Source organism: Protomyctophum bolini, assembly GCF_963924005.1.
Source record: "Protomyctophum bolini genome assembly, chromosome: 10".
Lineage (NCBI taxonomy): Eukaryota > Metazoa > Chordata > Actinopteri > Myctophiformes > Myctophidae > Protomyctophum > Protomyctophum bolini.
Genome location: NC_137871.1, coordinates 20,988,990 through 21,012,931, shown reverse-complemented (window position 1 = coordinate 21,012,931; position 23,942 = coordinate 20,988,990). Strand labels below are relative to the sequence as shown.

Here is a 23,942-nt window from a genome sequence, read left to right as displayed (position 1 = left end):
AGTGGTTTTTTCTTCTCAAAATGGATGGGATGAAGTACCATGATTGGGACCTTATAGAACATTATTCCAAGCTCGTGCTAAGGAACTATGGTAACAGCATGGAATCGGATAATATATAGTTTATTTTTTATTTATACTATTATTCAGCTATGTATTCCCCCAGTACTACAGTTTAAGGCTTTTAGCCCGTGTAGCGTTGCACAGTAAAAGCCTCATCCCATTTTTACACAAGCGTACGTACGGGAGATTTGGCTAAAACAGCGACTGACCTTTAAAAGTATAATATATTTATTGTGCATCTGAAGCGAAGCCTACATAAAAGGCAAGCAGAACACTTTGAAAACTGTGCTGAAAATGTCAAAGCGTTAAATCGATTGGTTTCAGTCATACATTTGTTAGCATCCATTTTTATCTTTCTGCCATTTCACCCAATCCAGAGCACTGTTGGCACATCCCTAATCCTTACTTGGCATATCCTCTATCATCTCTCCAGTGGATTTATTTGATGTACTGTGTGAGGCCTCCCCATCACACCCCGATGACAAACTTGCTTGCAGTATTTGTGTAAATGCACACTTGTCCCTGAAGCTTGCACATAGTGACATGATTGCCAGTTACATTTCTGGGGTTGTTTATTTAAAAAAAATGTACAGTGTGTTGCTTCCTCAGAAGGGTGTGTGTGTGTGTGTGTGTGTGTGTGTGTGTGTGTGTGTGTGTGTGTGTGTGTGTGTGTGTGTGTGTGTGTGTGTGTGTGTGTGTGTGTGTGTGTGTGTGTGTGTGTGTGTGTGTGTGTGTGTGTGTGTGTGTGTGTGTGTGTGTGTGTGTGTGTGTGTGTGTGTGTGTGTGTGTGTGTGTGTGTGTGTGTGTGTGTGTGTGTGTGTGTGTGTGTGTGTGTGCCAATCAGCAAAAATGTCTTGTGCATGCTGCCAGTATAGACCAAGTAAACCCCTGAATATTTTCCACATAATTATGTTTTGTCAACATTACTTTCATACTGGAAGTTAATGGGGAGGCATGTACTACATCAATATTACGCCACAGCATATGGCGTCATCAACATGACGAGATCCACATGGAATCCATGCCACCATTACACCCTGTCTTGTTTTTATTCCTGCCTTCTGTAACTAAAGAGAGAGAGGGGGGGGGGGGGGGGTCCATGCAGTCACGATTTGAATGACACAGTTCGGTTCACAGCCCTTTCACTTTTATTGAATAATATTAAATTTCCTTCAGAAATAAACGTGGGGGGGAAACATAATACATCACAGCCATGTTGAGACGAAAACAGAGGATTGCCCTCCAGAGACTGACAGAAACGATAACATGTGATGAACACTGAACACTTAATCTTTCTTGTCTTTTGTCTTCCTTTTTTTTTGGTGCACATATGTACAGTACTGTACTGTAGGCTGCTGTACTATCCTCAGTGAATGTCATGCAATGGGAATAATGATCCAAGGCATGGCCCCCCACCATGACAAGCATATGGAATGTCTCGGCTCCTGCGTCAGAAATATGCTGTACTATCTGCACCGTTGCTTTTGGGAATTGCCTTTTTTTTGTTGTTCCACAGGGGGAGCGATAAACATAGGTCTTTGAATGTATAAACACAGGACGATGAACAACCATATGAAATCACTTTATTCTTAGTGTGTGTGCGCGGTGATTCCATTTTTAGCAGGAATGATACAGGACTAAAATCTCTGTCCGAAATGGCATGCAATGAGGCCAAAGCGCCATTCGTACTTCGCCGTGCAGCAGTGTCGTTGTATACACCGAGAATAGCCGATGTGCAAGCTCACAATGCATCGCTGCATGTGAGTCTGTGACACGCTGTGGGCTTGTACGTTGGCTAGAGCATGTTCTACACGCGACACCGTCGCTCGACAAAGTATTAATCGGGGCTTAAACAGGTGAAGCTTCGAAAGAACATAGAGGACACAAACAATTATATTGACAACCTCACCTACACTGCACACCATCAGCATGCATACATTTTGTCAACAAATAGAGAGAGAGAGAAAAGAGGAATAGTGGTGGGAGTAGAAGTAGATATTACAGTACAAAAGAATAAACTACAAAACATACAAAATAAACAAGTTACAAACCACCAGGACACAGAAAAAACTGGACTTGGTTACAGACGAGGAAAACAAACAAACAAACATACATACATACATACATACATGTATACATACAAACATACATACAAACATACATACAGAACTAAACTTTCACTAGAATATAAAACATCGTCTCAACACATGAAACAGAGAAAGACAGATGCAAAGAGAAACATTGGACAGTTACATTCAAGTCACATCAAAGGAATATCTTGTTTTTAATATATTTCGCCAGGCAGTTTTCTTTTTGTCATATCAATGATGAGTGATGTGAATGAGTGATGTAAAAGAAAACAAAGAAAACTACAATAATAAAAAGAAGGGCTTTCAAATGAAAGAATAACACTGAATGGTGCTGCATGGCATTGGTCACAAGTAAAGATATTGATCACGCATGACTTGGGCAGTATATTTGGGCAGTGGACATTAAGCCATTTAAGCGCAATCAATACGTATTTAGTTAATGATGATTTATGTGCTGGCATGATGTGACACAACAAGATCATTTGACCTCGGAGCACACCATTCTGGAATAGATATATGGAAGAGCTGCTACGCGCACAAAATTATATTTTGTCAACTATTTATTTAGTGTAAAATCCTATATCATAAAAGGGGGTTGACTAGGCAGTATAGTCTTAGCTTTCTGCAATGTTCAAGGGCCAAAGAAAGTATATGTCACTTGTAAAACTTAAAATGGTATGATTGGCAGGGGTCCGGCTGATCGCATTTTTCAATTTCATCGCACACGGGGGGATGTTGTGGTCAGGTCTACTGTACTCCACTAACAAAATATAAGGTTACAAAATGTAAACATGTTAAAAAAACAAAAGCTACCATACCTGAGAATTCCAAACTAAACAAGACGCGCCAAAAAAGAAAAAAAAACATAACTGTGTAAAATGTGTCGACAACGCTATATTCTTTGGTTAGATCGGATAACTTATTTTGGGAGATGATGGATTTGAACACTGCAGATGCATGCAAGCATCAAATACTAGCACAGAGAGCTGTGTTCAACATAGACTGCTTGTCGTTTATATCAAATAAATGTTCGTACACTGTCAGGCCAGAGGGTAGAGACGGCAGTTTGCAAAGCTCACATTAAAATCACAGAATGTTCATTATGTACTTTATAATTGGCCTTTACCACGGCACCCTTTTCATTTTCATAGTTGTATTTTCTAACAAAGTACTGTAAGCTTTATTCAAGTGCTAAGATGCCTCATCCTCTTAACTTAATGACCCTAGGTTAGCTAATATTATTTCTGTCATGCTGCCACTGGGAATGTTAAATGTGTTTATGAAATGACATGAATAGGCCCACAACAGTGTGTGTGTGTGTGTGTGTGTGTGTGTGTGTGTGTGTGTGTGTGTGTGTGTGTGTGTGTGTGTGTGTGTGTGTGTGTGTGTGTGTGTGTGCGCCTGTGCGCTCGTGTGTGTGTGTGCTCGTATGCGTGTGCTTGTGTCACAAGTAAACATTACTAGCAATATTTATCACAACTGTTTTACTGATTGCTATGCTAAAAGCGCATATATTTCCTTCCAACAGTATGTGGGATTATAATCTGTACATGGCAGGCAACACAGCTATCAACATTTAATTGGTCATGTGTTTGAATCTTTCCATTATGCATGGTGGTATATCAGATTCAAACTCTCAACTCTATAGATTATGTGAATTATAGGTTTCAGGCTACTATAGCCACAATGTACTACTGTATGTACTACTGTATGTGTCAACGTTAACCTCCAAGGTTCTCTGAAGCAGTGTTGATTTTGACAGCAGATTTTAGTTTTAGTCAGTCTTTTGAATAGTTTTCATTTAGTTTTCTGCTAGTTTTCTGCTATTTTCAGCATGCAACCGATTGTAAAATGATTTGTGTCTTTTACTTTAGGCTACTATATCGGATCTCTTGTCCACTAGTCCCTTCCTAACATTTAGTCTAGTTTTTTGTTGACGAAATTGTCAATATATTTAGTCTTTCATTTAGTTTACATTTAGTTTTCGTCAGTGAAAATAGGTAGTCGACGAACATTTTCCGTCTTAGTCGACGAAATCAACACTGCTCTGAAGCCAGCGCTGAAACCAGTCTGGTGGAATGTCTGAAATATTTGGAATGTCTGACAAGACACAAGACACTACGGAATAAATTAACATAGTTTTCTTTTGTTTTCTTTTTTTATAGTAGTCTTCAGCTGACCACTAGTAGCTTGTGCCATTCCACTAATTTGGCTGTAGCATTATACAACACAACATATATTTATTTCATTATTACAGCATGTCTGCAAACATATTTGCTCTTGCCTTTTATGTCTTTTGTAACTTTGAGCAAGCAGCTTTGCTTTTTTTAATTAATCTAGGTGGAGTTTAGAATTCTCAATTGCTTCGAATTTCAGAACTTTTTTATGACCACCTTCCTTTTTTACTCTGTTTTGTATTTTTTATCTGGTCAACAAAGGCATCACTGCTACTACCTACTGTAGACGACACTGTCTCCGACACAGACTAATAAAACACTAAGTCATAACACACCACAAACGAAGATTGTCTGTTATTGCTGATTCGGGATCGCAGTCCCGTAAAGTCAACCAACGTTACACAGCACAACCTCATTAGAACAATATATTGCACCATTGTCACTGTCTGTTCACATATGTGTTCACAACATTAGTTGTGTTTGTGAAAAAAAAAAGCCAAATAAAGATATATTTTTTCTTTTTTTCCTTTTCTTTACAAAAATGAAAATGTAAACGCATAAACCCTATACATGGAACGTAATTAGCCTTGTCTAATCCTCATAATAGTCCATTAGAAAAATTGTAGCAGACGACACTTGCCACAGGACATACGTTTTTTGCTCATAACACCGACATTTATAGCGGGAGAAGATTCGTGATAGGAAGGAATTGTCTCAAATTGTTTCGCGACAATCATCTTTTATCAAGGACATTTACAAAATCACCATGGAAGAACAGTTCACACCCAAAGTCGTGTATCACCCACTGGAGATGACATAGAAATAAAATGGAAAACCAGAGTTATTGCCTCAAATATCAACATACTATATTTTGCTTCGTCACAAACAAAACCCTCTCCTTACACTGCACTTCACAAACGTTTACATTGGCATGCTAGAATGAAAAATAAAACTAAACAAATCTCTAATTGGAAAAAAAAAGAAAAAAGCTTTATGTTTTGACAATTGTTATTTATCACTTGACCAGTGCTCACATTCACAGTAAATCAACATGAACATGAGGGACAGTTATCGAATTAACGAGCTCTTGTATTGGAGTACCAACAAAAATGCCATTACATGTATCAAATATTAGCAAGAACACAACAGGATAATTCAATTCAATTCTGATATGATTTGGATAATTTCTTACAAGTTAAAAATATGGCTTATACTCTTAGTCATCTGTTTATATGTTATATTTTCTATTTCTCATATATAGGTATCTTTTTGTGATTTTTCTAACCCAAGGCTATTTACAACAAAACAAAACAGGTGTACAATAATGGATATCTGCCTCTCAGTCTAAAACCAGAACACATGGCATCAGGATTTATCTTGATGTTAATTAAGGTACTGGATCTAGGCAGATGTTACATAGATTTGTGATGTACAGTATATAGTGATAGAATTTGTTTAAATATCAATAATGGTATCAATAACGATACTCTGCTCAGACCAACAAGAAGTATGTAACACCTTCACAGATCGTGGAGGTTAAATCGAGGACAAAGTCATGGCACCTTGCCCAGTTCCATGGCACGTAGAACTTAGTGTGGGCAGTGGCATATAGAGGTGGTATGAACAAAAGGGCAGTTCTGCAGTTTAGGGGCAGTGTTATTTGTTTGGTGGGTGGGTGACATTTGCCTTGTAGTAATAATGCCTGCATTATGCTTAGCTGTGTGCGGGTGTTAGCACACAGCATATCTGCAAGCTTACAGTGGGTTGCAGGAGCGATGCGCTTGTATTGTACACTTGTAGATCTATCGTTTTTGGTGCACAACACGAGTGCGCAACTGCGTATAACTCAGGTTTAAGAAGATAACAATAAATACCCCCCCCCCCCCCCAAAAAAAAAAAAAAACAAGAAAGAAAGAAAACCAAATCAAACAAAAAAATAAAAATATAAACAGTTACTTTTTAGAGAACATATCCATGAGGGGACCCGGAAGGAATTTCATGACGGTGTCCACGATGCTCTCGTCCTCTTCCTCGTCATCGCCACAGCCAGTGGGCACGGCCTTCTTGGGGCGCGTGAGGCTGCCCTCTGCCGCCTGCTCCAGGGCGGCCGCGGCCTCGGCTTCCTTCTCCTCCTTCTTCTTGATGCCGTACTATATAGGAGAGACAAGCCGGAGACAAGCAGATGCATCCATTTTAGAGAGCTATTGTGTCTGTCGTTGTTTTTTTGTTCTCCCAAATGTAGACATCGACAGTCCCCCCCCAACCCCCCTCCCCCCATGCGTACTGTCTGCGGTCCTCGTCACTGCCAACCAACCACCCCCGACTGGCGCGTGGGGACGGTGTAAATCCACACGCTGCCTCCGGCACACATGGCGACGCCAGCTGCTTCGTTTCACCTGACAATGCGCATGGTTTCACAGAGAGAGCACCGCATGCCACGGAGGTTTGTGATATTTCCCCCCCAAGTTCCACACACTGAACAAGTGGCCATGTGACTATAGCAAGCCAGGAGTCGCCGCCAGACAGTGACACTACTGTCCCCTGCCAGCTTGCGCGTGTCCCATGCTGTGAACTCTGCCAAGTGTTCGCCGGAGAGAGTTTTTGACCTCTACACTCCACACGACAATAGAGGGTTTCTCGACGGGACATAAACAGAGGCACCTGAGGCAGCCATTTTATATTCATACATAGTAATCTTCTGGAGTGTAAACCAGTGGTTCCCAAACTTTGTGGGTCAAGGACCCTCAAATTGACACTAATTAGCCTGTGGACCCCCCATTTGAAAAGATATGCCAAGGAATTTTTGATTTCAGGACTTGTTCTTGTATTACAGGACTTTTTCAGTATTTCTGTATGGCAATATTGATACTTTTACTTAATAGTACTTGTTCCACTACGGAGGGGCGCCCTTATCATCATACACCATCTCATTCCGGCCAATCACATCATATGTCCAGCTGTTTGTTTACACAAACACTCAAAACTGGCCATTCATTATCAATGACATTTAAAGTTTGTGTTTACACGCACACTAAAAGCTGGACATAAATAGAAAATTGATAGAAATAGAAATTGAGCTTCCTACATCCTTATTTTTTTTGAGGGGTGCTAGCCCCTCCTACATCCAGCCTTTCGTTACCGTCCACAAACTTCACACTGGTGTGATTTGTTTTTTTTAACAAACAATTAAATGAGGTTGTGTGGGTCTGGGTTTTCAGACACATGCATTCTCTTCATGCCCATGAAATGAACAGCATTGGGCACAGAGGAAAAAGGGTTGATAGTGTGTGTCCGTCTGTCTGTCCGAATGTTTGAGCTCGAGCCAGGTAGGCGGAAAATGAGCTGGACTCTCCAGTGACCCCTTCACTACTCTCTCTCTCTCTCTCTCTCATAAGTCAATGTGATCCTCGGGTAGGACATTCCCTAAAGGGTAGTTGCCATTTCCAGCTGGTGATGATGTGCCGTGTGTGTGTGTGTGTGTGTGTGTGTGTGTGTGTGTGTGTGTGTGTGTGTGTGTGTGTGTGTGCGTGTGTGCGTGCGTGCGCGTGCGTGCGTGCGCGCGTGCGCGTGAGAAAGAGACAGACAGACATGAAAGTGCATGTGTAAGGGAGACTTTGCGTGTGAGAGAGATGTGGTCGTGTGAGTTATGGAGAATAATTGCTTATAAGTGTGCATGCGAGACCATTTTGGCATTTCAGTGATTTGTGCAGATGTGGGTATACTGTATGTCACAGTGTGGAACAAAGATCTGCAGGATAATCAACTTGAGCCATGCAAATACTTTGTTTTTCATTTCCACGTGTCACTGTATGTCAGTGCATCTGTTTGCCATTCAATTTTAAACCTCTAAGCATCTAACCCCCTTATCAGTCAAAACTAAAACCCTCTTTTTCTTCAAGCATTGATATTTGCCAAGATGCCTCACAGGGACATACATACTGTATGGGAGACTCACTGGAGTCCTTCATATTCCTTGCCCAGAGATTGCTCCAGGCCGTCTGTGATAGAAGCCCAGTGTATCGAGGCAGATGCACAGACAAGGACCAGCAGACAAGGCTTGGGTTACTACTAGTGCAATGCTTTGAAGGATACTTCAGTTCTTTCTTTTCAAAATATTTTTATTTTCGTTTTATAACAGTATCGGTGTCAAGTCACAGATTCATAGAAAAGAAAATATATATTTTAGTATCAGTGACTGGGGTAAACAAACGTACTGTATGAATCACAGAGATCGTGGGCAGACATAATGAAAAGACTGTTATTGTGCAAAACATGGCCCTTCAAGACAAAAGAAAAACGAAAAACATTTTCCCAATTTAGTATAGCCAATTCCCAATTCCCCAGCCTTTCTGGGGAATTGAGAATTGTCTGCTAGGATACTTCAGTTCTAATCCCATTTTGCCTCCAACACACACACACACACACACACACACACACACACACACACACACGCGTGTGCACACACGCGCGCGCACACACACACACACACACACACACACACACACACACACACACACACACACACACACACACACACACACACACACACACACACACACACACACACACACACACACACACACACTTTTTTTTAATAGTGAACAAATGAAACTCAAATATTGATTTGTAACACTGATCCACTGATTGTGGAATTAAACTGCTTTCAGACGACAAGAGTACAGATACTTACTTACAGAAACTTATCTAGTCTGTCATCTACTCACCCTCATAGCTGCTGCATCACAGATACAATTCATTATTTGTCTGTGCAATGCAGTGTGCCGGCTAAACTAAAGACTTTCTCTTCTGCTCTAAAGCTGTTAGAGGCCAAGTTTTATAATGGCATGCTAAGTATAGCTGGCATTGGCAAACAATCCTATAGTCATTCTCACTCCCAGGTCGCAATATGGCGACAATTGCATCTTTGACAACAATAAAACATGCTTGACTGGTATCATCTCCTACTCCTTACCTTGTCTATCTTGTCTAGCTACCCTCTGTTTATTATTTGCTTTCTCTCTCTCTGTAGATATCTTACACTCGCTTACACTATCTCATCCCTCTCTCACACTCTATCAGGCTCTTGCTACAGCGACAAAGGACTGTGTCTGTGACAAGTGAAGTGAAGACAGTCACACTTAGTGAGCCCTCTCTATAATCAAACACCTCTACCAGACACATTCTGATTTTGCGCTCTCACTCGATCCCCAGTCCTTCTCTTGCAGTTGCTCTAATACCAGTATCCTCAGGACAAAGTGAAGCTGCAGTGTCTCCAACACTAAATATCTCAAAGTGGTCTTGGGGCGAGGGTGGCTGGTGTTATAGGAGGACTCAGAGTTATGTGCAGTGCAGAGAGCATGCAGATTCATTAACACCATCACTTGTGATCGGAAATTGGGGCCGATCAAGCCATTTTCAAATGATCAGAATTGGATCAGGAGCAAAACAATTAACGTGATTTGATGAGATTTAGCCTCTTGGACCCTAAATGATAGAATATTTTGTTATCGTTGGATAAGGTTTTGTCCACAATTCCATGCTGTATTGATGTGGTACCATTAGGAGAGATAACAGGCAAACAGACAAAATAACAATTCTTCTACATTCTCTAATTGTGTAGACTTCTTGTAAATTAAAGAATGCAGAAGTTTAACAATAATTGAAATCTTGAGAGCGTTCTCAAGATTTAAACATCTATAAGGGTCCATTTGGTTACCAACTCTCCATCATTTAGCTGGGGGCCACCTGGATCCCTCTCAGGGACCACTGGTGGTCCCCGGACCACTGGTTGAACACCACTGCTTTATGTAACCGAAATGGAGAGTCGTTGAGAACCAGAATCGACAAGCAGAACATCCTAACGGTACCCATCCCTATGTCTGACTCATTATAGTTGATGCATCCTAACGGTACCCATCCCTATGTCTGACTCATTATAGTTGATGCATCCTAACGGTACCCATCCCTATGCCTGACTCATTATAGTTGATGCATCCTAAATGTACCCATCCCTATGCCTGACTCATTATAGTTGATGCATCCTAACTGTACCCATCCCTATGTCTGACTCATTATAGTTGATGCATCCTAACTGTACCCATCCCTATGTCATCCTCATCCTCTGTCTCCACATCATCTGTGCTCTCATCCTAACCCTAAGTTGTCCTTCACAGTCAAATCCAGAGTGATAATTTAACCACCAACGCATAAAAACAGACCTGCACACTTTCAGAGTTAATTTAATACCCAGGATGTTGATGTGTACTCAGAGACGCCGTCCTTCATGTCACAGTGTGTTTTTACCTTATCTCTGATGCCCTGTCGGACGCCCTCTCTCTCCGCTTCCATTTTTGCATATTTGGCCTTTCGCTCGTCCTCCTGTTGCCTCAGCGCCTCTTGCCTCTCTTCCTCCTTTTTCTCCGCATCGGGATCCTTCTCAGCCGCGTCCTCCCCGCCTAGCATCTTCCCCATGTCTTTGGTGGCCCCTGTTTCATGAGAATAAAGAAAGAAAGAAAAATAATTAGGATGGCTGAAGAAGCACGGAAAGGAAAGGACGGCGTGGCTTTATTTATTTCAATTAGTTGTCACTTGTGTGACACTTGTGGGGCATTACCGATCCGCTTGATTGCTTTTTGCTTTTTACTGCTCTCTACAGATACCTTGTATATACACATTACATGGGTCAGGGCTGGAGAACAAGTCCCAGTGGTGGTGGTGGTGGTGGTGGTGGAGGGACCATGGCAGGGTGAGGGGATAGGGCACACTGGGCCACAGGAAGTGTGACAGATGGAAGAGCAGGAACTCCGTTTCACTCCCATTGTAAGGTCTATTAGGAACATATCTGGACACCATCCCGTTCCTGATCAAAGGACTTTCTTTACACAAATGCAACATACATGCAATCGGCCTTTTTGTACGTAGGTACATCTCCGCCGAGCCAGGGAGCAATGTACATGCATACGACATGGTGTTCTCACACCAGAGGTCAGAGCTCTCGTCTCCTCTTCCTCTCTTCTCTCTGGCCAAACAGCTGAAGCACTGTCGGCGCTCAGCCTAGTAACGAGCCCTGAATGTGCTACTCTGCTCGCTGGAAATAGATTTTTGATGACAGCGGGGTCATCCCAGCCGGTTCAGGACACACGCGCAAAAAAGAGTCAATGAGTCTGACACTCTTTTGCTACTTCTACTTTTGCCCCGGATCTGTGCATCTGTGCTCGTTGTGTGGACGATGGGGACATGGCAGCCAGCCTGCCTCTGTGTCTCCCAGGAGAAGAGCCAACGATGCAGCCATCTGTTTCAGCCAAGAAATGGATGAGACAGCGATGACCTTGGGCTCTCTGGCTGTGGTCCACATTTCGACTACTACTTGTCGACCATGCAGCCAAAACAAGCCCCACACTCCTTAGTCATAATGAGTGGGTTTGAATGCTAATTAATAAGCAGGCATGTTGGTACTTTCTCTGCATTGTTAACAGTTTAGTGTTGGCAAACAAAATGAGCATTGCTGGCATGTTATGTAAAGACCACTGTAAAGGCTTTGTAGTAGTATTAAATATGTCAAAATTGTAATGACCTTTTGTTTTTCTTTTTTTGTCTCTGTGACACATCTAGGGGCCGCAATCTGCATTCAAAAATGTTCCTAGAAGCTTTGTCATTGGTCGATTGGATTGAAGCTCCCTGAACTTTAAACATTCAGTAGATTGTCTGGTCTGGGGTTTTCTGGCTCAAACAAGTTCTATATGTCAATGGGATTGACATATATGCGTATGTTGTACCCCATGCAGCAACAGCAGCACGTTCACCCTAAAAATGTACCATCCCAATATAGTTTTGTTGTTCTTATCTTTACTAACACCTCCTACTATGAGTCATGAGGCCCTAAGGCAGACAACGATGACTGACGTCCAAGGCCCCACCAACAAATAGACACAGCTGGACGACTGATTAATGCCTCGCAGTTTGAGAACTTGTGTGCAATTAAGCAAATAAGAGCCTGAAGAGCGTGCAGTGATGAGCATTGAGAAGTCAAGGGCCCCCGGTTTGAACTGAATTAAGCTACGGATCCCCATTTAATGGCATTTCTATCTCTGGGACCCCCAATGCATATTGTAAAATCAAAGTTAATTTAACTCTGAGAGTGTACAAATGAAACCAAAAAAGGTTCCATTTGTACACTCTCAGAGTTCCTAACTATCATTTAGCTGGGGACCCCCTGGAACTCCCTCAAGGACCCCTGCCCGCCCCGGACCCCACTTTGGTAACCACTGGCTTACAGGACGTGTCTGTGCCAGAGGTGTGTCCCCCACCCATCAACAATCCCACCGTGTATGCATGGATTGGATACATTGCATGTCCGTCAAGACCACTCTATATACATTTTGGCCATTTGAAAATTGTTGGCTAACCCATTTAGACCTGAGAACGATATAACATAATGCTTAAAAACACCAGAAGGGGTTCCCATCCTGAGAACGATATAACATAATGCTTAAAAACACCAGAAGGGGTTCCCATCCTGAGAACGATATAACATAATGCTTAAAAACACCAGAAGGGGTTCCCATCCTGAATGTACTTAGTTACTTTACACCACGGCATCTTGTCCTCGTTGCATCTATCCCTCGCATCATTAAGTAGGAGGAGCTAAGCCACGAGGCAGCGACGCAAGCGAGGGACGGAAAAATAGCTATTGAAAGCCCCCAGGCACCATTACTACTCCCTGCCGACAGACAGCGCGGCTAATCTTAGCGCTCAAGGCTAATTAGCTCGTCTGATTGTGACAAAGTTGCCGTGTAGCAAGCAGCACAGCGTAGTTGTTCCCAAATCTTTAATGGTATCAAAATGCTGCAGGAACCGAAGAGAACCAAGAGTCTGAAATAAGGGTTTAAAAACTACCTTAAATTATTTAAAATGTGAAACTCTGCGGTAAGATACCTACGTAGTTTGAACTTTGAAGACACAATAGAAAGCTATAATTAACTCTGTTGCACTGCATCAACTTGGGACAACATCTGTCATTTTTTCGAAGTGATCGCGTGTGTGCATCCAGTACATGGCAGAAGAAGCCTTATTTGCATTTGGCAGAAGAGTTTAAGTTGAAAAGTATCAGTGAGAGGCTCAACTCTAGAGTGTTGAAGTGTCACGGCAGTTTAAACGATGCAGAGTTATGTAAAAGCTGCTGTGTGTGCTGGAGAGCGAGGAGGTTTTCTGAGAGTGTGCGTGGGTGTGTGGAGAAGGCACTGTAGTGAAAACAATTGCTGTGCGTGTGTGTGTGTGTGTGCGTGTGCGCGTGTGTGCGTGTGTGTGTATGCGTGCGTTCGTGTTGTGAGTTTTCGGTTGGGTTGAAGTGTGATGCGATTGCATGTTAAATGAGTGTCCTCCAGGTCTGTGGTGTATGTGTAGCCTCCTTTGTGTGTTTCAAGCGTTTGTTTGTTACAGTAAGTAGCCTTGCGTGTGTGCGTGCATGTACAGTACATACACTATACTATTATGTATGTGAGTGTGTGAGCTTGAGGTAAGGTTGCGTGTTTCTTTGCTGGACCACAAGAGGGGAGGGTCTGGTGACGTCACATATGAAACATGTCCCCTGCGAGGCGGGTTGTATAAAATGGAGAGAGGGGGGAGAGAGAGGAGAAGAAAAGGGAGAGAGATAGAGAGAGATAAGAGAGGGAAAAGACAAAAGAGAAGCAAGCAGAAGGAAAATAGAGATGAGGAGAGGAAGAGTGAACAACCGTAAAAAGTAAATAAAGAATATATAGAGGAAGAGAATGATAGACATCGAGAATGTGAGAGATATAATATTCAGAGAGAGAGAGAGAGAGAGAGAGAGAGAGAGAGAGCAAAGGAGAGTGAGAGTGCAAAAGAGAGAGAGAGAGAGAGAGAACGAGTATAGGAGTCAAAAAGAACCCACAGGATTAGCTCAAGGACTCTATGTTCCTGCTCTTCCATCTGTCACACACTTCCTCACGGGTCCCAGGACTGTGGCCCAGCGTGCCCTATCCCTCCCACCCCGCCATGGTCCGTTGGAGCGACCTGGCTGCAACGGGAGGAGGAAGTAAGGCGGAAGTGCTGAAGGCATGCTGTATCGCTGCCAATCAAGTGACTACTGTATACTGGCCAATCACAGCACATCTTTTCGGGGACTTCTGTTTACATTGCCACGAAGAAAGTGCCGCTGGGAAAGAGAGAGTCGCGCCTCTGATTGTCCTACACCGAACATTCAAGGAAGCTTTCAGAAGGGAAGGAAATGGTCACATGACTGGGCTGCGCCATGACACTTTCATGGACACTTTCATGGGAGCAAAACACACACCGGAAGTTCAATGAATACATGGCAGCGAATGGAGCCGGCTGGACCAGCTCATAACAAACATTATTTCTGAACAATTGAGACCTTTGTCATATAATCGGTTCTGGAATATAAACGAAGACATATCACATGTTGTTTTCTACTCACTTGCTTTTCAATGTGCACAGAGTGCACAATATATAATTTTATCTGAGGATCTAAACAGCAGCAGGTATTGTTTCTGGCTCGGAGGTATCGCAAGATTTGGCTGCCAGACAGGAAACGGTGGGAAGTCTTGCGATACTTGGTATATTCAGAAAGGTACTTTGTGCCCGTTACATACCATACAGTACCTACAGTATGTAAAATTACACAGTGTATACATCGAAAAGCAACACAGCAGACAATAATGTGTTATATGTCTTCTGTTGTTTTCCAGAAGCGATTACTTTACAAAAGGTCTCAGTCATTCAGAAATAGTGTTTGTTCATGAGCTGGTCACTGATCTCTCATGACTCCAGTGCATTCTGCCAAACTTCCGGGTGTAGTTTGGCTCCTATGAAAGCATCCATGAAAGTGTCATGGTGCAGCCCAGTCATGTGACCATGTCCTTTCCTTCTCAAAGCTTCCTTGCTTCCGTTACGTACCCTGAAGCTTGGCAAGCTGGAAAGCTTGCCTCCATGTTGCCTTCCCTCAAGATGTAGAAATTAGAAATACTCAGGTAACTGCACTTAAATGCAGTACTTGGGTAAACGTACATAGTTCTAGTTTCCAGTGTGGTGGCCCCAAACAGCCAGTGGAAGGAGGAGCACTGTGACGCAGTGTAACACTGAAGAGGGACAAAACCAGCAGGGCTGGGTGGAGGAGATATGAGGACGCTTTCTGTCACACAGCGTGAATTCAAAACGCTGTGCCAACCGGCGCTGTCCTGCCGTCGCAGCCACTGAGCCAGTATACCTGCATACGAAGCCAACGCAGGCACACAGACTTAATGAAGGATGTTGTGTGTCCGGATCTTGTCTGTTTATCACTGTCGCACCCCCACTGTCGCCTGATTCATTTTAAATGACTCAAATAATGTATTGAAACGGCTGAAATTCCGTCAAGGGACAAAATGGCGATGTTGATTTGGAAATGTGTGAGTTCCGTCACTCCCGCCAGTGTGGATTTACAGTAGTAACTGTAGGGGCTCCTGAGCGAGACGAAATATCAGGGCCCCCCTTGGCCGTGCGGTGCACAATTTGGAGCGGTTTGGTGTCATTTTGGGGTACCCAGCGCCCCCAAAAGAGAGAGAGAGGCAGGCAGCAGACAGAGACTAGTCGCTGTGCATGGTGGGCTTTAGGCTGGTTAAGGCTTTCCACAGCTACTGTACCCCACAACACAGCAGGCACGGTCTGCAGTGCACACAGCAGAGCAGAAGCTCTCAATGTTTTAACCATAATACAATGAAATATACAATAACTAAACACAAATCTCACTTGAATTGGATTGCAATACTAAATCTGAGCCTGTCGGCAGAAGTGAAGTAGAATTATTTACTTCTTTAAGGGTCAGTGGGAGGTTGTGGCAACAACTGCATGGGCGCTACAGTATGTGTTGGCAGTGTGCTGCAGCAGCTCTCTGTTGCTAAGCTTAAACTCCCACACAAAGTTCCTGCTGTTCGCTGTAAAAAGCTTGAAAAGGTAAAATATCTGAAAAACTAACCCTTTGCCAGAACAGCTATGACGAGTTATGTTGATGATACTAGACTCGACTGCCTGCTGATGTATGTTTGGGCATCGGTTATCTAACGATTCCTTCACTAAAAAAGGAGAATTTTAGTGATGTTATAGTGGTGTCATTGATTCGCTCTTCAACACATTGCCTCAGACAAGAGAGACAAAGCTCAAAGCAACCTCAATTAATTTTGAGGTTGGAGGTGATTTAAGTCCTAATCGCAGATTTCAATCCATGCAATTTGCTACAGTACGATGTGTTTGTCAGCAGCTACTGCATATTGCTAGGGTGATAGGGGTCTGGCTGCATGGACCTAGATAAGAACATCTGCCAAATGTCTAATGAGAAATAACCAAGCAACATGCAGTCGTGGGATAATGTGTAAGGGTTTACATTGTGCTGAGCTGTGGCTTTTGGAAAGTGCATAAGAGTCTGCATGGGGAACTGAGGTGGAGTGTAATTCTACTGAAAGAATCAATGCACCTTCACAAATAAGTGTATTTGGAGCAGCGTAATTGTGAGTGAAAAGGTTGAAATGGCTTAAAAGTCCAGATTCCTTTTCTGTTGTTGTTGCCTAGCTGTACATGCTGTCTGGCTAATTAGTGTCATTGTCACGGCTGCCATTTTGTCTTTCATGCGGCGGGTAAATAGATAGAAAATAGAAAATAGCAATAACTCGGTCAGTCAAATGGAAAATCAAACCTCCAGAGAGATAGTGTGGGTTTCTTTCCATTTGGAGAAGAATGGTGGATCAATTTTCCATTTCAAAATTCCTTCAAGCAATTCCTGCACGTCCCGCATGCAGGGGTCACGTCATGTGGACCCTCTCAGTCTTAACAGCCTGACATGGGAGAGTGACCACTGGGGAAACTGATGCTACGATTGGGCAGCGGTGCAAAGTAGTACATTTTACTTAACCAATTTAGACCTGAGGATGATTCTACAAATGTCTTCTATATTCTGACAACCCATGTTTCTATGTCAGTGGTTTTCAAAGTTTTTCATGTCAAGGACCCTAAAAATATATATGTAATTGGCCACCGACCCCCATCTGAAAATATGTTGTTTCAATGACCTCACAGAAGCAAAGATTTTAGTTAAAAACATTCGCTCTGAAAGAATATATATTCAAAGATGTGCACCACATTTTCACGATTCTTCAAAAATAGCAGATCTACAAGCTCGTAGCGTGGCACTCGGTGCCACACTATGAGCTTGTAGATCTGCTATTTTTCAATAGCTGAAGTATAACACAATGCTTAAAACACCAAAAGGTTTACCGTCCAGAATGGGCTAAGTGTACTGTACATTTTTCAGTACTTTTACTTCTACTCCACTACAGAGACAAATATTGTACTTTTACTCCACTATGATTACCGGTATTTGAAAACACTAGATACTTTGTAGATTTTGATTATTATTATTACAAAAACATACATTTACCACTTAAGCCTTTCGGGCATCAGAAAATGGCAAGCTCAAAATGCGTTGCATCGGGATGCACCGCAGCAGATTAGACACACCAACGGACCGACATGCAGAAACAACGGTCGGACATGCGCTGCTCCCGTGCTTGCGGTTAGGGTTAGGTTAGGGTTTGAGGTAAGTTGTCAGTCTACTGACAGTCGGACCAATAGTACATGTCTAAACTAAAGCCTGTACCCGTTGCATTGTGAGCTTGTTTGATCTGCTATTTTCTTAATATTTGTATACTTTTTGAAAAACTTGTGAAATTAACATTCTGCACAATCACCGAGCTCTGCTTCTGTGAGGTCATTGAAACAACAATTCTCAGATGGGGGTCGGAGGCCAAATTCATGTTTGGGGTCCTTGACATAACATTTGAAAACCACTGACATATAGAAACATCGTTTTTTTTTTTCCTGAAAACTGTCATGATTTAGTTTTTCAGATTTAGAATCTGGTCTCAGGTCTAAATGGGTATAAATAAAACACGTGAGTACTTCTTCCATGCACCAACAGCCTGAAATGGGTGAGTGACCATGTGACCACACTGTACAATTGGGAACTGATCAGCAGGAGGGTAATAAAGAGGGAGGCGAGGCGTCGCGGGGACATAAACGCAGTACCACTGGTCTGTGAGCTGGGTGCAAAATAAGAGAGGGGGAGGGTATTTTATGGGCTGGAAGGGAATGGGCAAAGTGCCATGTGTTAAAGTGTGTGTGTGTGTGTGTGTGTGTGTGTGTGTGTGTGTGTGTCTGACTACCACCATCAGTTACTTAGTAAATCTTCCAGGGGTAAATGGGAAACCGAGGCAGGGGGTACGCCATTATCACTGAAAGGCAGACCCACAGGCTATATGTATAGCCTTGGCAAAGGTTTTTGTCGGGGACAGGCCACAATTTATCTTGGCACCAAGGAGACCAACCAGGTGACAGACCGATCCATCCATCCTGGGAAAACTGTTGGCAGTGCACCCCCTCTGTGTGTGTATTTCTTATTGACATAGAACAGTGGTTTTCAACCCTTTTCGCATTTGAGCCACGGACCACCATTTTGATGACATTTAGCCTCTCAGACACTTTGTTTCATTTTACCCTCTCAAGAGTTAAAGATCTATAAGGGTTCATTTGGTTACCAACTCTCCATCATTTAGCGGTGGGGACCACCTTGAACGACCACTGGTTGAGAACCACTGACAATCTGACATAGAGGAAGCTGAGAGGAAATGCAGAAGGGAGCCATAATAATACTGTAGGAGGATGGAAGGCTCTGGCGGGACTGTGAATTGCTCCTGTGATTATGGAGGCAACGATCTTAATCGCTGTGCCATCATCATGTTGTTTTCTCTTTGGTTTAATCTGTTCATTAATTCGCTCAGGATCCGTGCAGAATCCAGACCGCAGAGGAACTCTTATGCATCTTAAAAACCCAAGGGACTTAGGGGGATAATATAGCCGGATAGACCAACACTTCGATCATATTTAATGTGGGAAAAAATGTACACATACATCAGACCAAATCTAATAATGTTACAATTTGCAATTAACAAAGTGCTTTTGTAAATAAACAAGCTTTTGTTAAAAGACAGCAGGATAATTTTCCTGGTAATGTTTCTCGGCGTGATGAAATTACGTCTGCTTTAAATGTAGTTCAAGGTCCCACAGCTCACCGTGGCTCGCCAGATAGAGCTCTATGTTTAGCAGAGCGTTGCTCTAATGACCCCGGCCGGGACGCAGTCAGGAGTATGCAGTGCCGCCAGAATTCCCAGAGAGCCACATCGCGTAGAGTTACTTCACGACTGATTATGCTACAGTCACTTAGATGACCAGTCAGCGGAAGTGACAGGGCAGTTGACACGCAAGCACGCATCCCAACCCCACGACACCAAGACGAGAGAGAGACAGACACAGAGAGAGAGAGAGAGAGAGGCACAGCCAGAAGCTTCAGAAATATTTGGTGGGATGAAAACACTTCAAGCAGCAGAATCATCCAACTAGTCACTCATCTTGTATGAAATTAAATTAAATGAAAATAGAGCCTTTAGTCTTGTTATTTTGGAATATTGCATGTGACTGGTATAATTCCAAATTCTACCATATCCTTGATAAATGGGCTGATCAGTCCAAACACAAGGGTATTGTTTGTTTTTCCTGAGACTATATTATGCATGTTTATTGCACTGACACTATTGTCGTCTTTTCAAAATCTAGTGTTTAATTCCATAACTTTCATTATTTTATGGAAGTTATGAAATCTAAATACTTTTTGTCCATATTATTAGTTACATCATCATTGTCATCCAGTCTTTCCGTAATTTTTACGCCTATAAGTGTACTACTAGGTACTGTACTACATACTGTATGTCACACCTCTGCGACTCTCCATCTTCCACTCTGTAATTTGTTCTATATTTAACCTTATTATGAAGTACCTGGGGAGATGGTTCCAACACCTTGCTGGAGCCAATTAGCAGGCTAACCAATTATCAGGTTCCTTTCCACAATTGGCATGCTAAAAAAGAAAACTAAACATAACTTTAAAAAAGAAAGTCAGGTTCCACTGGGCACTGAGCAGCTCCCCTGGAAATTGGGGGTTTCAATGCCTTTGCCCGAGGGCACAGGTGCTCCAAGATTTTGGCAGCAACTTTTCATTTTAGTTTTAGTGAATAATGAATGAATCATTTTCATTTCGTTTTAGTCACATTTTATTCCATTGTCCCATCATCTATCTGCTGTGGATGACCTGTTTAACTCATTTATGTCATTTTATAAATATGGAAATTCAACTTCTGCTTTGCTCGATATGCAATTATATTATTACTTGCACAAGCAGAGCGCACAAGTACTGCGATCGACTGGGTATGTACAGTATGTATGTCAGGATATGTATGTCAGTGTTCTCTCTTGTTTAAGACCGTAGCCCAATCAGGGACCAGCATCTATATTCCTTGTGATGCCAGTGGTGATGTCATTGGCATCGCAAGTGGTGATGCCAGTGGTGATGCTAGTGGTGAGCCGACGTCTCTACTTCAATTTCAAAAGGATTAATGATTGAAACAGATTTGGTTTCGTCACCATCAACAGCCAATAAGGGACCACCACACTCTGCTTGCGCACAGGTATTGGCCATACATGGCCTACTTGTGTGCAATGCGCAAGTTGGCATCTTGACAGATTGCAACATATTTCTCATAACCAAGATGAGTGAGCTGGAATTCTGAGCTGGTCTCTTGCACATGCATACTGTTCCAAGAAGGAACTCCAGAGCTACGATTTAGGAGGAGCCATCAATCCCAGATTGTCATGCTGTAATGATATTTTCTGCATGACTGAGGATTGTGGCACGGCGCCCATGCATCTTCGCTCTGCTCCGCAGCGGGCCTCGCTATAGATCCATACACCTGCTTTGACGGCCTCTGTAGGACACCTCCCACTTTTTCGCAGAGAGTACAAAGGCAACTCCTGAAACAGCTTTTCTTCTTCCTGCGATTTTCAAAGCTGTCGCTAAACGGCTTAAAGTAATGGCCTTGGCTCTTTCTCGACGCCATCCTCATCTGTCTTAAAGAGAGAGTTGGGCCTGAGCCTGGGAAGTAAGTGATATAATAGAAGCACTGTTAGTATGCATCCCTGGTGTTCATGTTAAATCCAACCGTAAATCCTTAACCAAGCAAAGAAGAGCTAGGTATTAAATCCCGAACTGGCACGCTGTCATCTGGTGGATCAGAGAGAGCACAAGCAGCAGAACTTTACTAAAGTCCAAACTAAGTGTTGTGTTTGTTTTTCTTCTTATAAATTATTTGATCGGCCCAAAACATTGTGTTCATTGTCATGATTTGTCACGATCCGAGTTGGCTTTGTCCACGGCGTAACCGTCTTTAAATAAATACTTAAAGAAAATCCTATTGGAGAAATGCATTGCATTTCATTTCCTGGGCCACTCGTCGTTCTGAAAGGGGGAGGGACTGCGACGCTCTATATTGGTCGACCCTCAAAAACGGCAACAAAAATAGAGCCCTTCGTCTTTACCCATTTTCAGCTACAGTATGTCCTACAATGGCCTGCTTTCCTATATCTACAGGGATGGGAAACCCCACACTGACAGTGAATGAACTGCGACTGTGATAAAACAAGTCGCCTGGGTAGCATGGATAGAGAACAAACGTGACTCGCCACGTGATGAGAAACAGCCTACATTGGATTCAAAATGAGGCTATGGCCTGATGTGATCTTTTGTCTGCATCAAAGCCTCACGACTCTTTTGAGAGCGTCTGAGTTTTGCATTGCAGTCGCCTTCAATGATATCGGTATTATCATAAACACCCTATTGAACTAAGCCGGGGCTAAGATCCGCGTTGGGTGGGTGTGTTTTTTTATACATAAAGTAGGCCTACCCACATTGATTCACGGAGCCTCAGGGCCAGCTTCCTTCCCAATCCCATCACCGGCTCTGTGCTCTCAACTCCCATTCCCACGTCCTCCATGCCTCTCTGTTAATAACGTCCGGCGTGATTCAATCCATAGCGGCTCGTCCTCAGCTGCTGCGCATTATCATAACGCATCCCCCACCCTCTCAGTTCCCCTCTGGTCTCAGTGAGCACTCATCGATCTCGCCGGTTGAGGGAGGTGGGGGGGGGGGGGGGGGGGGGGGGGCTTACTGATTTCAAAGGCAACCGACGGCATTATTCAAACATGAGATTGTACCGCCCTCTATACTCACCTCTCCCCACTCATCCGACCGTGCAGCTCAGGTTGCCGCGTCTCTGGTTAAGCGTGTGATATATGAAAATCCAATTTATGCCAAGCCCTCCCGTGGCATGAAGGGGTTCACACACGGTGAGTATAAAGGCCGTTTCCTCCGCTGAACCTGCCTCTGTGCATTCTTAATATGTACAGTAGCCTACCTCAGGAGACCTGCGGCTATACAGCCTCTAATTTCATCTTGCATTTTGATGTTTTATTTTCCATATAGGTCATTTTAGAGAGACAGGAAACCAAGGGCAGGAAGAGAGGAGAGACGTGGGGGTCAGAGCTTAACCCCATGGTCACAAGGAATTATAGTGGTAAATGCTGCATTTATATAGCGCTTTTATCCAAATCGCTTTATATTATAGATTGTGCATATACAGTCACCCATTCATACACACATTGACACGACGATGTCGGAGGAAACCAAGCAAGGCACCAACCTGCACATCGGGAGCAATTAGGGGTTCAATGTCTTGCTCAAGGACACTTCGACACTAACTCCTAACTACTCTGGCTGAGTCACCAGGCACCCCATATATATATATACATCTACAGTATATATGTATAATATATATATATATATATATATATATAAAATATTGTAATCCCTGCGTACACGACATACTATAATGTTTATAGCAAAGTCTGGGGGCCATTTCACCCAGCCATTATTCATCCTGCTCAGGTAGCCAGGTGGCAGTCTCGTAATGGAGGGGTAGCATTACGGTCACTAGCTCTGGGAAAACACACCCGACCCGTGCGAGCAAGGATTTGCATTTCTATCATGGTTCAAATTGGAGGTCACATCACAGAGGCACTTGTTTTCACTACACATCCTCTAGTGTATGGCAGCACAGTTCAGTGGAACCTCATCTTTATTTCATGTTACTCAGTGGTTGTAAGTACTCTGTCACTTGCAGGGTACTGCAAGTGATGCTGATGACAGCCTATTAGGAATTCATGTGCATCGTACGCCACAGGACTTGCTAAAGAGACTTGATAATATGAAAAAAATATATATGTTTGATTTTTGTCAGTGATCAGACAGTTGGTTATCAAGCTAAAAGTCTCAGAACTTCGCTCCAGCATCGTTTTTTGTTTGTTTTTCCTATAGCAAAACCACTGTTTTCTTTTACACCGGCTATGAGCTATGACCTCAAAATATCCCCCTCATGACTCAGAAGTGGTTTTAACAAGCTGCAACCAATAATAATAATATCTTTAACCTGAATTCCATGATAAATCTATTTCATGAAATGGCAGGTGGTCCTAATATTAAGTATGTGTATAGGCCTAGTAGTAGCAGCACATTACAATATTACACTCTAGCCAGTTGTCAACTCTGTCTCTCAGAGGAAATGAATTCAGATGGATTGCACACTGATACAAAGGACATGAATAC

At 42.9% G+C, this 23,942-nt stretch overlaps 1 protein-coding gene across 1 annotated transcript in view; it reads right to left on the bottom strand.

Moving 5' to 3' along the window:
- Positions 1 to 6,279: 6,279 nt before the first annotated feature.
- cplx1 (complexin 1) overlaps positions 6,280 to 23,942 on the bottom strand; it is a gene marked incomplete at both ends in the record, with an annotated part of 44,366 nt that continues 26,703 nt past the window's right edge. Inside the window, 2 exons of the mRNA XM_080773739.1 lie at positions 6,280 to 6,477; positions 10,631 to 10,812. Coding sequence (XP_080629865.1) covers positions 6,280 to 6,477; positions 10,631 to 10,812 — 380 coding nt within the window. The remainder of the gene's footprint in view (positions 6,478 to 10,630; positions 10,813 to 23,942) is intronic.